This window comes from Acanthopagrus latus, chromosome 12 (assembly GCF_904848185.1).
Source record: "Acanthopagrus latus isolate v.2019 chromosome 12, fAcaLat1.1, whole genome shotgun sequence".
Taxonomy (NCBI): domain Eukaryota; kingdom Metazoa; phylum Chordata; class Actinopteri; order Spariformes; family Sparidae; genus Acanthopagrus; species Acanthopagrus latus.
The window spans coordinates 6,682,270-6,698,109 of NC_051050.1; the positions used below are offsets into that span (position 1 = coordinate 6,682,270).

Below are 15,840 nucleotides of genomic sequence, written 5' to 3' on the forward strand. Positions count from 1 at the left end.
TTTACATACCGCTACTCATACAATGGAGAGGGCTCTCACATAAATATAACATGACCACTACTTTGGAGGCCATCATAGAAGTGAAGACTGCTCTCTGGCCATACTGAAATGGATACCTCGAGATGTCACTTTCACTGTGACCGAATGTTGAACACAAACATTAATATTAATGTGAAGTGTGTGTTCAGTAGCAGTGGTATTGTCGCACAGGAACACTGACGCCCCAGCCATACTGCTCCTTCGCGTGTGCACGCGCGTCCGTGTGTGTCTGCCATGCACTGTGCGCGCGCATTATAAAAACCCTTTGGTTCACGTGCGGAAAGAGAGCGGAGGGGTGGGGAAGAAGTGACTTGTGGGATGCGGCAAGAGAAGACAGAGGGGGGAGAGTGACTGACAGAGAGGATTCAGTGAAACAACAGCAAGAGGAGCGGGAAATAAAAGGAAGGGAACCCAGTGAAAATAAGTGGCGTTACGGTAAAGAATTCGGCGCCTGACACTCGGGGTTTTGCGCAGGCAGACGGCGGAGAGATTCAGCGGAAGAGAAAGTTCAGATCCCACGAACCAGCGCGTGGGAGTGGGAAGCAGGATCGTGACTGACTGAGGCAAGCTCCACTGTCTGTCTCGTCATGGCAGGTAATTCATTTAAACATCGCACACATGTGAAAACGCGGCGAACAGGCCGGCCTTTTTCTTTACAACGCGCCGCTGTTCCGACAAGCTCTCCGCCCCGACGGTTGCAACATTTCGCTAACGCAGCCGAGCGTCAGTTTGGCTAGCTAACACAACTTGGCTAGTGCTAACGTTAGCTAGCCAGCGTACTCGAGTGTCATCGCCCATCTGGCCTGTCCTTGCATGCTAAAGCTAGCTAGCCAGCTGCTGCTGCTGCTGCTGCTGCTGCTGCTGCTGCTGCTAGCGAGCGGTAGCTGTTTACCATTATCGCCGGCCCGGGACCAGTCTTGCAAGCTAGCCGCATACCGCGTTAGCCAAACAAAGCTATCCGTGACACTAACATAAAGCTAACTTATCGTTGCTTTGACGGCTGGTTCTCAGACTTGTGCACCAGACTGAATGATACACGCCACTCACTTGAGTAATATGATCTGCATTAAACGTCGGAGCAGTATGGAACTAGCTGGAGGCGAAGCTGGCGGTTTCCACTCCATTGCACACATTTCTTAAACATGCCATGACTGGCTTGACAAGCCAGGCTAGCTAACGTTAGCTAAAACTTTGACATTGCCCACATGCAGGCTAGCACCTCAGGCCTGCTGCAGATTGAGTAAGCTGTTAGATATTCTGTGCGATTTCAGAATGAAAGAACTGTTAAGTCTGGAGAGCCAGTGTCGGTGAAGTAAATAATTAAAAGTGGAAAAATCTCCCTCAACTAAGACCCAGATGGCCAAGGATTTATTTGGCCTAACGTAGCATTTCGCGTTTCATTCATCAGCTGACGCTAAAGCAGCGAATGTTGGTTATCAAAAAATTAAACGCGATTTTGGCCCTTTGTGGTCGATTGAGATTGACGGGTATGTATCTACTTTGCAAGAGATGGATCAGAACTATCACATTTAGTACATGTGTTTGGTCCGTTTGGGCGGGGAAATGGCACTGGTCCTCGGGCAGAGGAGCACATCATCCTCTTGTTGAACTGATGCGCTGATGTGCACACTGAAACACCTGTTTGCTTTGTGCATTTTAATTTGCAATAAATGAAGGTTGTCTATTAGAGAGATGCGTTTTGTCCTAGCCAGGAGCAGCCCTGTCCTTGCATTTTTAGTTTTTAATCATGAATCATTTCATAAAAAGGGTGTATGATGAAGCCACGGTGACTCATAAATGTCCTTGATTATTCTGCAGAGATGTTGCACTACATCTTGGACATTGTTATCGACAAATCAGACCAGTTTTCATTGTGCAATGACAGAAATGATCACGTGTAAATATGTACAGGATTAGCTTCATTGAGCAATGAGCTGTGTTGATGAAGAAACCTGTTTAGGCGAGTGATGGTCATTATCAAACTAGGAAGCATGTTTTTTCTTGTTGATATTTTTAGGAGCCTGGCATGAGAGCATCTCCTGCTGGTGTAGGAGTTGTCCAGGCTTAATTCACCTACTGTTACCATGATCTAGAGTCTAGTCAGTATGTATGCACATTATTTGAAGTTTCCCCCCCTAAACTGAGAGAACCAAATCAGAGTAAAGCTCAAATCGGATATTTGATTTGGTGGATGCATTTAAAATTTAATTTGATATCATTAGTGTGACACACAATGAGTTTATCTTTTGAGCCTTGACTTTGCAGAAATTGTCAGAGGATGTGCACACTGCACACGTATGACAACACACATTTTTGCAGCATGGCTGCCATCTGACTGTAGTTCCAAAATCATTTTAATTATCCCTCTCAGCCTAAGGTGATAATGTCCTGAAGGAAAAGCTTATGCTTTATAGATGTGCTACTTTTTGAATGACTTGAATGTGTGAGCAAGAAAGGGCCCACCACACAATCAGTCCATTGTTTGGACATCATGTTGTAAATTATTGCTGAGGCAATCAGCCAGAAAAGTTAAACTCTGCCATCTAAGTTTGTCACTTGTGCATCGTAATCGATGCCAACGGCAGTGCAGCTAGATTCTGGGAAACGTTATGAGGCTTGAAATTAAATTGTATATGGAATACTTGCAATCTGCCAGAATTTTACTTTTAACTTAATTATTTGTTGAATGTCTACAGGACCTGGAGGTGACATGCAGTGGTGCTTCTCTCAGGTGAAAGGAGCCATCGATGACGACGTTGCTGAAGGTATGAGCTCTGCCAGGAACTGAGCATTTACAAGTGTAAAGCACAGATGGGAAGTGGGAAAAATGTTATAGCTGTTGGGTTATACAAACAACTTGCAGTGAGTAAGCAGATAGCACTGTCTTCCTCATTTGTTCCATGTCCACCGGCTGGAGGTAGCACAGTTTTACTCTGCTGTGGTGTGGCAAGCCTTGATGCTATGCAGTTCAACTGCACACACCCATGCAGCAGAACAATAAGATAATGGGTCTTAACCTTAACCTTAACTGTGACTATCCATCGCCTGGCTCACCGTGTGAGGTCATAATGCACATGACTAGAGAGAAAATGCCATTTTCAAAAGACTCGCTATGTTTTACAGCTCCCATGTTACATAGGTCTGTATGCTTTTCTTTCTCCTTTGGTTTCTTCTTTTCTCACACAACAGCCTGTTTTCTGATTCATTGGCTGCATTGGAGTTGATTGTAAAGGTAGTGCAAATGCAAACCAAACACATCTTGCTGTTGCTGAGTCACATTTAAAGCTCTCCACTGGCAAGCCACAGGAAGGCTTTTACTGATGCAGGAAGTGCATCTTTAATTGTCACTATGGTTGGTGACTGACTACAATGTCCTTTTTATAGATTAGTCCAGCAAAGTATCGACTAAAACCACAACAGTGAGCTGGGCAGATGAAGAGAAGATGGCAGGTGCCACCTGTGCTTTGCCTGCATCATGAATTCTGAGCTCATGGTGTGCAGTGGGTCTCCTAAATATAGGGAAGTAGAAAATAACGGATTTACCTAGAACTTGTAAGTGCTCACGTATTTGACTGGCTATTGACTATGCAAATAATGCTGCATTGCATTACATTATTCTGTTATCAACTTTCAGAGGCGTAGCATCTTTTCCACATTATTTGATAGTTTACAAATTCACAATTATGATGCCTGTTCAGTTGTCTGTCACCAGAAAACAGAAGTCAAAAAATAATTTTAAACCCAAACTTACAGAGAAGAGGATTCACACAGTGCTGATATTTTCACTGATGCTTTGTGTTTGGTGAAATATGGTATATAGTTTGCAGTGGAATTTTTACTTTACAAATTATGGACATGGCAGATTCATGATTAGATCAGATGTCGTCTGTAGTTATTACACATTGATAAAGGTCCACAGAGGTGATGGATGCCCTAAAAACATAGGGATTAATACCCCACTAATTGTTTATTTTTTAACGTTTTTTTCTAGAACCTGTTTTAAAGAGATGTTCTACCCTCACAGACATAAATGGTGTGGAGACAATGCAAACACCTGTGAGTGTAAAGCACTTAAATTCAGCAGCACCACAAACAGCATCCTTAAAAAATGACTAAGTGGAATGAAACCCTCTCTAAAAACTCAACCAAAACTTGAGCCCAAGTCAACCTTTTTTACTGGACAATCCTATGTTTTTGCTGGAGCCCCGTTATAGTGGCACTCCTCCTGTCCCAAAACAGCTGACACATTGAAATGATGAGGAAGCTCTGTTTTTGTTTAAATGTGTTTTTTGTGTGGTGTGTTGTTTGGTTTTCCTTTGGGACAAGTGCTTTTGTTGGTCTTCCTGTCAAATTTCTAGCTGGTGGCTTCTCCCCAAGAGATGGAAAATATTTTCCTCAACCTTGATGCACCTTGTGCTTAGGAAAAAGTATATCATCAAGAGAAACTATTTATTCTTAAGCTTCAGTGAGCTGGTGAAACAAATATTGTTCTGTCTTTTCTATCTGCAAATGATTGAAAGAAATTCCTATTTGATAATGAAATTCTTTGTCTGCGCTGTTGTTTTGAATACACTAAGGACGACCAAGAAGCTGAAATCTAAAGGATGTCAGCATGCTTTACTGTGGGGCAGTAATGTTCAGTTCATGGATCCTGCACCAGTCACGCACATTTTTACGACAGAGTGACAGAAAAATAGTACATTATCTTCAGCCTACATTCTTATTTGCACTGTTCTTGATTCAGGCAGCATCCGCGAATAGTGACTGCCATTAATAACTTATTCCATTAATAACTAATGCACTTTACTAATGGGGGTAGTTGCTTTGCCGTGTCTGAGTTTTGCTTTTACACCTGTGATGGGCATTGCTCAGTATTTCATACATTTGCTACATTCTTGAATTAATGGAATAAATAAGATAATGATATTTATTGATCATGAAAAATGATAAGTTGTTTCCTTGATAGAAGATTTACGTATGTCCTCTCAAGTAGCCTTGCCTCTGCTTCTAATGTATTACCCCCTACTTTGGGCCTCAGGGAGTATAATGTACACAAAGACCTCCTGCTACAACCTTTTGCAGCATTGTCCTTCTGCTCCAGTGGGCAACAAAGGATTAAGTAAGCGTGTATGTGTGTGACAGAGGTTTGTTTTATAAAGCAAGATGCTGCTGCTCGGGGAACTTGTAATGCTGTCTGACTAGGGGGGATAGAAAAAGAAAAACTAGGTTACTGATCATTTTCCGTTTGCTCTACATGCTCTGACATCCTTCTGCATTTTCGGCCTACACACTCGTCCATCCTGCTTTTTGATTCCAGGACAGATATATCCCATCAGTGAGGAGGAACTGAGTGGTGCTTTATTGTATTCACTATTCGAGAGAAGTCATTTTTTATCTCCACCAGTAAAAGTAACATTATTGCAAATGCAAGTTTAAATATCTGTCATGTTTTTTGTTTTTCTCTCAGCGGACATCATATCTACTGTTGAGTTCAACCACACAGGGGAGCTGCTGGCCACAGGAGACAAGGGAGGGCGTGTAGTCATCTTCCAGCAGGAAATAGAGGTACAGCTGCAAGTTGAGCTTTACTACTACAAACATCAAAGTCAGAAGTTAGTCAGAGTAAACTGTTCTGGAAACTGTTCTGTAAGCAAAGGGTACACTATACATCCATGCCTCAGTTAAAGATGCTGTCACTTGTTATTCAAGAGATACATATGAAATTTATCAAATATAGAACAAAAACAATCCTCACTGGCTTGTTCTTGTCTAACGTCTGCTCTTCTCATCTTTGTCTGATATTTCGCTCTGGCTCCCTGAAGAATAAAAATCAGCCTCAGTTCCGGAGCGAATACAATGTTTACAGCACTTTCCAGAGCCATGAGCCCGAGTTTGACTACTTGAAGAGTTTGGAAATAGAAGAGAAGATCAACAAGATTCGCTGGCTTCCTCAGAAGAATGCTGCCCAGTTCTTATTGTCAACTAACGGTAAGTTGGTTTAACCTTTTCATTGCTTGCACACCCTGATAATCTTTAACACCAATCTGCAGTGAGTTTTAGACTTTATATGCAACAGGGATCATTACAGCCATATTTAACAGAGAAGGTAATTATTGGCCCTTTGACACTTATACAATACAATATCCAGGCACACTGCACCTATGTTGGACCATCGTATCCTGAATGATTGCATTCTTTTAACTAGAAGAACTCCTGTTGACACGTACACCTGCTGACAGATGACTACTCAGTAGTGATTACTATAGTGTTGCTTGGCCACACCCGTTTTCAAATGTGGCCTTCATTTTGGTCTCAGTTACACACCTGTAAAGTTTCACAAATCCATTTTGTGCAGATGTGATGCAATCACATTGACAGCAGACAGACTAATGGCAAAGTATTCAAAGCCTCAGCATCGGTTCACTCTATAATCGGTTGCTTTTATACTGCCACCTGTTATGTGATATATTTGAGCAAAGGTTGCAGTACATGGTAAAAAAAAACTAAGCAGAAGGCAAGCATTTTTGACACTTATTAAAAATATGATGACTCATCATTTGTGGAATTGCTTAGAGAACCCCAAATTTAAGGAAAACTTACTGAATAAACCTAATCTATGTCAACAGTGTAAAACGGGCATGCTTCTACAACACTGTGTGGGGTGTGAAGCTGTGCGGAGAGACAGAACAAAACCGCATTGCACTCACAACATCATAGAGATGTGCCCGGGGAAGGGAAGCCGCTCTAGAATGTGCATTTGCTTGCTGTTGTTATTTACATAATTTATTTCATTTTTGACAGATAAAACAATCAAGCTGTGGAAAATCAGCGAACGGGACAAGAGACCAGAGGGCTATAATCTCAAGGAGGAGGATGGACGCTACAAAGACCCCAACACTATCACGTCACTGCGGGTCAGTCCTTGAGTCAGACACGGCCTGAGGGGCATTTCAGGAGATGGGATTACCCAGCCAGATCAGGGTTTCAGCACAGAGCTCAAAATAATCTCTACATGTACATTACACTACGGCATATTTGATACTTCATATACAGCAGTGCGAGAGCAGTGCTGCCAAGTTAAGTAAGTGTGCTTCCTTAGGTAATCGACTGCTCAGATTACTTGCCTAGTGCCTTACTTATGGTAGAATCACCCTGAATAGCCACAGTTATTTTGGTTGACTAAACTTAATTTAAGGTTGTACTTTGTGAAACTTTGCTTGCAGTATGCTTGGATCACCAAATGATATATTCAGTACATTCAAATGGGTGCTACGGCCGGAAAACATGAGGCATAGACTTGATGTAGCTGCTACGGAGTTCGCCTTTGTAGCGTGGCTTCACGGTGTGCTCATTGAGTTTTGCCTCGTGAAAATGCAGTTGATTATGCAAGGTTCAATAGCGAAGGCTGTTTAACCTGTTAATGAATTAATTAACTACACCATCCTGGATACACACAGATGTGATTTATATGAATTGGCAAACTCCCACATGGTTGCTCTGCTATGTCTCTATTTCTACTGGTACAATGCGGTATTTAGTTTCATCAGTTTTAAATAGATTGTACTCATTTTTACATGTGAAAGGCCGTGTAGATGTGCAGGGAGAAAAAAAAGACTTCCTGCCTGGGTGCATGTGTCTTTCGTGGTCAGTGGAGCAGCTTCAGTTGATCATAATGAATAATCTCTGCTGCGAGCATGCTGCTGCAGATGAGTGACACTGTATTCAGCTCTATGCAATTTCCAGACGGATGTGACAAAACTAAAAGGAGTGTTGGTCAAGTATTGAGTAAAGGTACAGGTGTGTGTGGGCTTCAACTGTGGGTGCAAAGGCATTAGCGTTATATAATGTACAAGATATATAAGGTTGTGACTCAAACTAGAGGAAAAGCCAAAGGCCATTATTTTTAGATCTACATCCACTCCAAATCTGATGCTCAAATGCAAAAGTATTAATGGGTGCATTATGAATCATGAAGGGCTACTGGTTTTGATTCATTTTCTGTTGACAATGGCAAAGATGAATGCAGCTCATAATTTGACCTGCTGCAGTATTATATTATTGGGACTCCTTGCCAAAAAAAAAATTAAAGGAAAGCAATTCAGGTTTTAATAAGAATGGAAACTTATTACCTACCCCTCTGACCTTTTCAAATTCATTCTTGCCTTGAATATGAGTTTCCAGTGATGTCCTGTTTGTTTTCATCTCAGGTACCAGTTTTAATACCCATGGACCTCATGGTGGAAGCCAGTCCACGGAGGGTGTTCGCCAACGCTCACACCTACCATATCAACTCTATCTCAGTCAACAGTGACAATGAGACCTACCTGTCTGCAGATGACCTCCGCATCAATCTCTGGCACCTCGAGATTACTGACCGCAGCTTCAGTATCCTTAAATACATGTGGCCATGTGTGTCTGTGCACCTGCCTAATTCATAAAACCCTCTCTGTTATGTAATGCCAGATGGATAATCATCAGTGTCAGGTGTGAGCAAAATGTTTATCAGCAGTATTTTTTTTTTATAGTGCGGCCTCACATGTTTTGATCCCCTGACACGAAAACGACAGCGTTGGCACTCAGAACCTTTGACAGGGAAAAGGGAAAGAATTTAGGAAAATTAACAATGCTGTCATCAGAATAACATTGACAAAGACAAGCTATTCAGAATTGTTTTCCACTTGTGTGACAAAGCATGGCATTGTTTGTCTTTCATGTCTAGCTAATAATTAGGTTGAAAAAACCTAATTGTCATCCTTGATATTTATTTTGCTTCCAGACACTGGTCCATTATCAGTCTCAAGTCTTTGTTTTCTTTTTTTGCCTGCTGTGCAACTGCTCTATTCAGGGAAATCACCAAATTAGACACTTGCCAAAGGACACTGCCCTGATTTTAGAGCATAATTTAGGAAATGTTTTTGTGCTGCGGAACAGAACAGGACAGATAATCACGTGTACTTTAAAACCAGTTAACATCCTAATCACATAAACAAGGGTTATTCCTCTTAACCCCGTGCCTCTCAGATATTGTTGACATTAAACCGGCCAACATGGAGGAGCTAACGGAGGTCATCACAGCAGCAGAGTTCCACCCCCATCAGTGTAACACCTTTGTCTACAGCAGCAGCAAAGGAACCATCCGGCTGTGTGACATGAGGATTTCAGCACTGTGTGACAAACACTCCAAGTGTGAGCATCTGATTTGGTTCTCTTTTTTTTTTTTTTTTTGCTCTTATTGCCCAATGAATTGAGCCAAGTACCCCAATGTCACAGACCTACACATCTCATAACTTACCTTTAGAAACATTACATAACATGTACAAAGGCTAATGCAAGGCTAATGCAGCAGGCAGGATGAACATCTTGCTTGGAACTAGGATCATGGCCCTGCAAGTTTCATCATATTTAGCAGTATTTAAATTAACTTTTTTATTTGACATTTCCAAACACATAAAACAGAAAAATCACCTAATTAAAAACTGCCTCATATCAAGTTATGCCACAGCAACTGTAATGACATGACCGCTCTCTGTTGCTGTTGTCATAATACACAGTACTTCCTGGCTGTGTGATTTTTCAGGAGCTCATCTGTCAGAAAAATAGTGACTGTCAGAGCGCTGACGGGAAGGTTTGACATAGTAAACAGTTTGATGAAATGCTGATGCATCTCAGCCCTCAAAGCAGTCCCACAAGACTAAAATCAGACTCCATACTTCTTGTGGTGCATTCCTGACATATATTTGTGATCTGGCTCTGTCATCACTGGTATGCAAGACCAGATGCCACTTGTCAGTGACTGTGCCCTCGCAACATCAAGAGCAACAGAGTGAAGAAAGTATGTAATATTAACATACATAAAACACCTGCTGTTTACCTGCCCCACAAATCAAAAACAAAGAACCACCTTCATTCTGGATATAAAATTTGTTAGAATGTATGCAGTTTATTCAAAATATATCACACACTGGAAATATCGTTGTTACATAACAGCAAAACTCCAATGAGATGGCTGCATTGTAAACAGACAGCTTCACTCATAACACACCATGTCAATAAAGGATTTCAGTGTTTATCAGCCCCATAAAATCATGAAATTAGATTCTGCAGACCCGTTTGGGATTTCTTAAAAAATAAGTGTAAATTAATTAAGTGCAACTGTTTCTCACCTGTTACTTTTGTGATTTCTTTAGTTTATGGCTTAAAACCATCTTCTTGTGTTTATCTCCAGATCTCAGTCATTCTGGCTTGTTGTGTAACCCCTATGTGTCCTCTTGTCACTCAAAAGCCTGTCTGTACTGCAGACATTTTACTTACTTTTTTATCCTCTTACTTTCTCTTGTCCAGTGTTTGAGGAGCCAGAAGATCCCAGTAATCGCTCCTTCTTCTCTGAGATCATATCCTCAATCTCGGATGTTAAGTTCAGTCACAATGGACGATACATGATGACCAGAGACTACCTGTCTGTCAAGGTTTGGGATTTAAACATGGAGAGCAGGCCAGTGGAGACCTATCAGGTGAGACTGGCAGATGCACAGCAGCATGTGTGGTGTTAGCTTTGTTGCACATATGTAAACAGGCTATGAGGGATTTATCGTTGGCATTGGATTGCAAAGGAATTTCTACTGATCAGGGAATAGTCTAACATTTAGAATGACAGTCCCTTAATGTTACATTGTTTGTGTTGTAAAAGTCGCATGCTGGAGTGGTCTTTTTAGTGGTCACAGCTAATGTTTTGTATCAAACTAACAAAGAAATTAGTTTGAATATGAGCTTCCTGCATTTAAATTGAACATGGTCTACATTTTACATTTCTGTTAAGTCACCTCAGCTTGCAGGCTAAAAATTTCATTATGTATAGGCCTAATCTATTGTCTGAATATAATGACCATTGATCTGAAGTCAGATGACCTAATACAGTCTCAACAACAATAACACTCAGGTATTACACTGGTCAAAGAAGTTAAGGGAACACTTTAATCACATCAGAATGGGAAAACAAAGTCATCACTGTAAATCTAAGTAAAGAAATTGAAATCACAGGCTAATCAAACTTCTTTAACACGACAACTCATAATGTGACTCAGTAGTGTGTATGGCCCTGGCATCCTTGTATGGACTCCTTACTCCGTGGACAGATGGTGTCCAATGGGATCTCCTCCCAGACCTGGATCAGGACATTAGTGAGCTCCTGAACAGTCTCTGTTTGAACTCGGCGACATCGAATGCACCAATACATAACGTCCGATAGGCGCTAAGTTTAGGTCAAGGGAACGAGAGGGCCAGTCAGTGGCGTCAGTGCCTTCGTCATACAGGAACTGACCACACACTCTGGCCACAGAGGGCTGGACATTGTCCTGCACCAGGAGGAGCCCAGGGCTCAATGCATCAGCACAAGGTCTGACAATTGCTCTTGGGGATTTCATCCTGGTACATAACAGCAGTCAGGGTACTGTTGGCTATGACATGGAGGACTGCTTGCCTCCCCAGGCCAAACTGACCCACAGTCATGCTGGATGATGTCACAGGTAGCATAACGTTTGCCATGGTGTTTGTACACTCTTTCACACCTGTGTGCTTGGTGTGAACCTGCTCTCATCTGTGAGGAGAACAATTCCTGTGTTCTCTCGTGAACGCCAGTCGAGCTGCAGGATGCTGGGCTGTAAGCACATGTCCCACTAGAGGACGCTGGGCCATCATGCCACCCTCGGTGAGGCTGTTTCTGACAGTTTGGTCAGAAACGTGCACACCAGTAGCCTGCGGGAGGTCATTTTGCTGGGCTCTTGCAGGGCTCCTGTACCTCCTCTCACCAAGGAGCAGATGCCGGATCTGCTGCTGGTTTGATGCCCTTCTCCAGCCTTCTCCTCTGCTGGGAGACACAGTGAACCTTCTTGTGACTACACAAAATGGGTGTGCCATCCTGGAGAAGCTGGGACTACCTGTGCAACCTGATAGGGCTGCAGGTGCCACCTGACTCTACCAGTAGTGACAAGGACACTAGCAGAACAAAAACTATAGAAAAATCAGTCAGGAAGAATAAGAAGAGAGCAACTGTCTGTGGCCACCACATGCAAAACAATTCCCTTCTGGGGGTTTTCTTTTACCTTTCCATTGCACCTGTTGTCACATTAATTTGCACCAAATTGCTTTACAAACACTCATGCTTCCTAAATAGATTTATATCCCTGAAGTTTAACTGACTTAGTGTTACAATGTGATGACAAAGGGTCCCCTTTTTATATTTTTGAGCAGTGTATTTGTGTTATTATTGCATTGCATGTATCAACAGCCTGTAAATGGAACAGAACATTTATTTTATTTTGCTCTCATACTTAATTCAGTAGGTTATGTGCATGCATTCTTAATAGTGATACAGTGTTGTAGTAGCCTTATTTTACAAATGCACCATTGGTGAAAAAAAAAATGCAGACTTTTTTCAGTGACCACACCTTTTTTGAGTCCTTGTTGTAATTTTAGATGTTGACCACAAGGAGGCGCCATAAATATGTGGTTTTGCCATGCTCTGGCTTTGTTTGTTCTATTGTGACAAGTTTCTATGTCAAATGATGAGCACGTAGATGGCTTATGTGTATCTGTGGTTTATGTCAGATTTTTTTCTAAGGATATCCTCATCTGCAGTGTTAATGGAGATCTTTTGACAGTGGATGTGTGCAGCCTTGTCACACCTGCCTCTAATCATTACAGGTTCATGAGTACCTGAGGAGCAAGCTGTGCTCGCTCTATGAGAATGACTGCATCTTTGACAAGTTTGAATGCTGCTGGAATGGAAATGACAGGTGAGGACACGTGGATGAAACAAAACTTTGACTGTCTTTCATGATGTTACATGGTTTTCAAGACTGATGTCCTAATTTTACATTTTGCAGTTTTATGCAGTGATGCACCTGCAAATTGGGGCAAAGATGACTTTAACCTTCAAAGCTCTGTTAGTAATGACTGCAGGACCTTTAAATATGTTATTTTATATTAATCTCCACATCGGCTCCATACCAGTGTTGCTTTTACTCTATGCCTTCACCTAAAACGTGAAATATTTGAACTATGATATTATGTCCAAATGACTGGTGTTAAAGGCTCCTGCACAGGGTCAGTCCACTGGTCCCCCAGTCTTCTTACTACTAGTTAGCTATGTAGCCATCTCTATCGCGTTCAACAGCCACAGTAACTTCTGAGGTTGTTTTTTTAAATGAAGCTGTGTTTCCAAAATGTATCTGGCGACCCATTTAAGCATTTCATACTTAAATTACTTTAATCTATCCACAAGAAATATGCTGCCTGCAGTCAGTTGAATAGTGAACTGTGTGCCCTCGCTCTTCTCCCGTCTGCGGTCAATCACACATGCTCTGCAGACTGACGGAGAGGAGAGAAAACCTGCCTGGTATCATTATTCTTAAGTATTGAACTAACGCATATGTCAGCTTGTACTGTAATGGACTGTCTGATGTCGAATACTGTCTGTTTTGGGCAGGCAGTCAATTCTCACACAAATTTCCCACATAGAGACAAAATAAGTCATAATGTTTGATAGTGTTTATTTTAATTCAAAGGAGGACAGCAGACTAAACAAGCAGTGTGACCTGTTCAGTGATGCTGTTCTTAGCTACTTCTTAAGCACACAGTAATATAAAGAAATAATGGCATCCCTACAATGTCCTGTATTGCAGTCTTATGCAATGAAATGTCTTGGAAGTGTAGCAGTAGAGAGACTGCAACACGTCCAAGACATTTTTGAATTGTTTGTCTTGCTTCTATTTTATGTTAAAAAAAAAAAAGTTATTTTTATTTCTGGGCTGCTCGACCAGTGAAAATATACAATGGTATAGTCAACCTCTAATCTACTGGCCAAGTGGACAGGTTGGGAAGAAATGTTGTATTGGACACTGCTCACACCTTTCTCACATTCCCCCTGACAGTGTGGTGATGACTGGCTCATACAACAACTTCTTCCGGATGTTCGACCGTGGCCAAAGACGGGATGTAACTCTAGAAGCGTCCCGGGAAAACAGCAAGCCCATGCAGGTCCTAAAGCCCCGCAAAGTGTGCGCTGGTGGCAAACGTAAGAAGGATGAAATCAGCGTGGACAGTTTGGACTTCAACAAGAAGATCCTTCACACTGCTTGGCATCCCCAGGACAACATCATCGCAGTGGCGACGACCAACAACCTCTACATATTCCAGGATAAAGTGAACTAACTAGGTGGTGAGCTCATGTGGGATCTGGCGTGGGTGACTTCATGTGTCATCCCACCTGCAGCCTCGCAGCCTCATCCAGGGTGATCTGTGGTAACGCCGACAACCAGCATCCTTGTCCGTCGCTACTGGGTGACCAGTCCTTGCCACTTTGTTCTAGATGTGGACAGAGGAAGCCTCGCTCTTGCCCATCGTCGGCCTGTCTGTGGCAGAGTAACACCCGCCTTGTTGTTTAAGTGATGTTGTGCCAATTTATTTTTTTCCCCCTCCCTTTTGGTATGTTTTTTTTTTTTTTTTTTTTTGCCAGCCCACCTTCCCCTTTTCTTCCCCTGGGTTAACATGGGTAAACCAGTTTAGTTTCCTTAAAATTCTGAATACAGACACACTTATTTTTATAACTTTTCCCCAATGGCTCTGTGGTAGATAAAGAAAAAACACTTATTTAGTTTGTCCCCTTATTGTCCTGTGCCATTCTAGTGTTTATTTTTCTAAGAAAAAGACATTTTTTTTGTGTATACACCTTTTATTAATTCATCTGTTATACTGTCAAAGTATTTGTTGAGTCTCTTCACATGTGTCCCATCTTTCATTAAACCATGCATACTCAACAGTCACAAATGTACGCTCACAGTTTTCTTTACACACTTAACTGCTCATGCTGGACAGCAACACGTCAGCGGTTGCCTCCAGGAGTTTGAGAAGTACAGTGTGTTCACAGATTGAAAGCCTGGCCCCGTGAGTAGCTGTCCTGCTCACTCTCGCTATGCCTCAGGCTCTGAGTGGCCAAATAAGTCCAGACTCCAGAGGAGATATGTTTTTGTTTGATTTTCTTTCTTGGATTGGCTCTGTGTCTTCACGTCTTCTGTGCATTGGTTCCTCTTCCTCCTTTTGTTTGTGTTCAACAATAGTCAGGTATAAGAGATAGCCTATTCAAAGATAATTATTATGATTGTCATATTTATATTAAAACAAAGTTAAAAATGTCACCAGATTTGTTCCGTCCTATTTTGTGAAATGAAGCTGGACCTTGCACATATCTTTTTTTTTTCTCTATTTTTTTTTGAGTGATCTAAGTATTGTCTTCCCATGGTGTACCACAGCTCTGAAGCCGTACTTCACAACAGGGAAAAACCTTTTTTTTTATTTGACACTGGACTATTACTGCATCAACTTAAAGTACTTGGATATGTTATAAGACTGCGGTTTAAAAAGAAAACATTATTTGAGGCATTAAGTCACTTAAAAGTGTTTGTTTCAAACTACTGCAGACATTATTACTGCTACTGTATGTGATGGTACAATAAGCTGCACAAGGACATGCAGCCATTGATGTTTCCACACCGTATTTAAAATGTGGTCAGTTCAGACTATGTTGATGCCTCTAGTAATGTATAACTACAATTTTAATCTATGACAGTGAAGATAATAAAGGAAATACTTTTTGCATCCTTGTGATTGCCTCATGGTTGATGGGATCTGATGCAATGCTCTTGTTTTATGCAATGTTTTGATGACTCTCAGTAATGATAGGTAGTCCTCAAGGTTGCCCAAGAATAAGATACCCAAGAATCATGTTCACACACACGCTGGACCAGC

At 41.7% G+C, this 15,840-nt stretch overlaps 1 protein-coding gene across 2 annotated transcripts; it reads left to right on the forward strand.

Moving 5' to 3' along the window:
• The first annotated feature begins 330 nt into the window (after positions 1-330).
• Positions 331-15,690, forward strand: ppp2r2ab (protein phosphatase 2, regulatory subunit B, alpha b). Of its 2 annotated transcripts, XM_037116500.1 has the most exons (10): positions 331-633; positions 2,736-2,804; positions 5,507-5,604; positions 5,862-6,027; positions 6,841-6,953; positions 8,247-8,424; positions 9,061-9,225; positions 10,381-10,550; positions 12,739-12,830; positions 13,968-15,690. In XM_037116500.1, exons 1-10 carry the CDS (start codon positions 627-629, stop codon positions 14,245-14,247), a joined length of 1,338 nt encoding a protein of 445 aa, XP_036972395.1. In that variant the 5' UTR covers positions 331-626; the 3' UTR covers positions 14,248-15,690. The 2 variants fall into 2 exon arrangements, with proteins under 2 accessions (XP_036972395.1, XP_036972394.1); XM_037116499.1 differs by lacking the exon at positions 331-633 and having other exon boundaries at positions 2,726-2,804.
• The last annotated feature ends 150 nt before the right edge of the window (positions 15,691-15,840 follow it).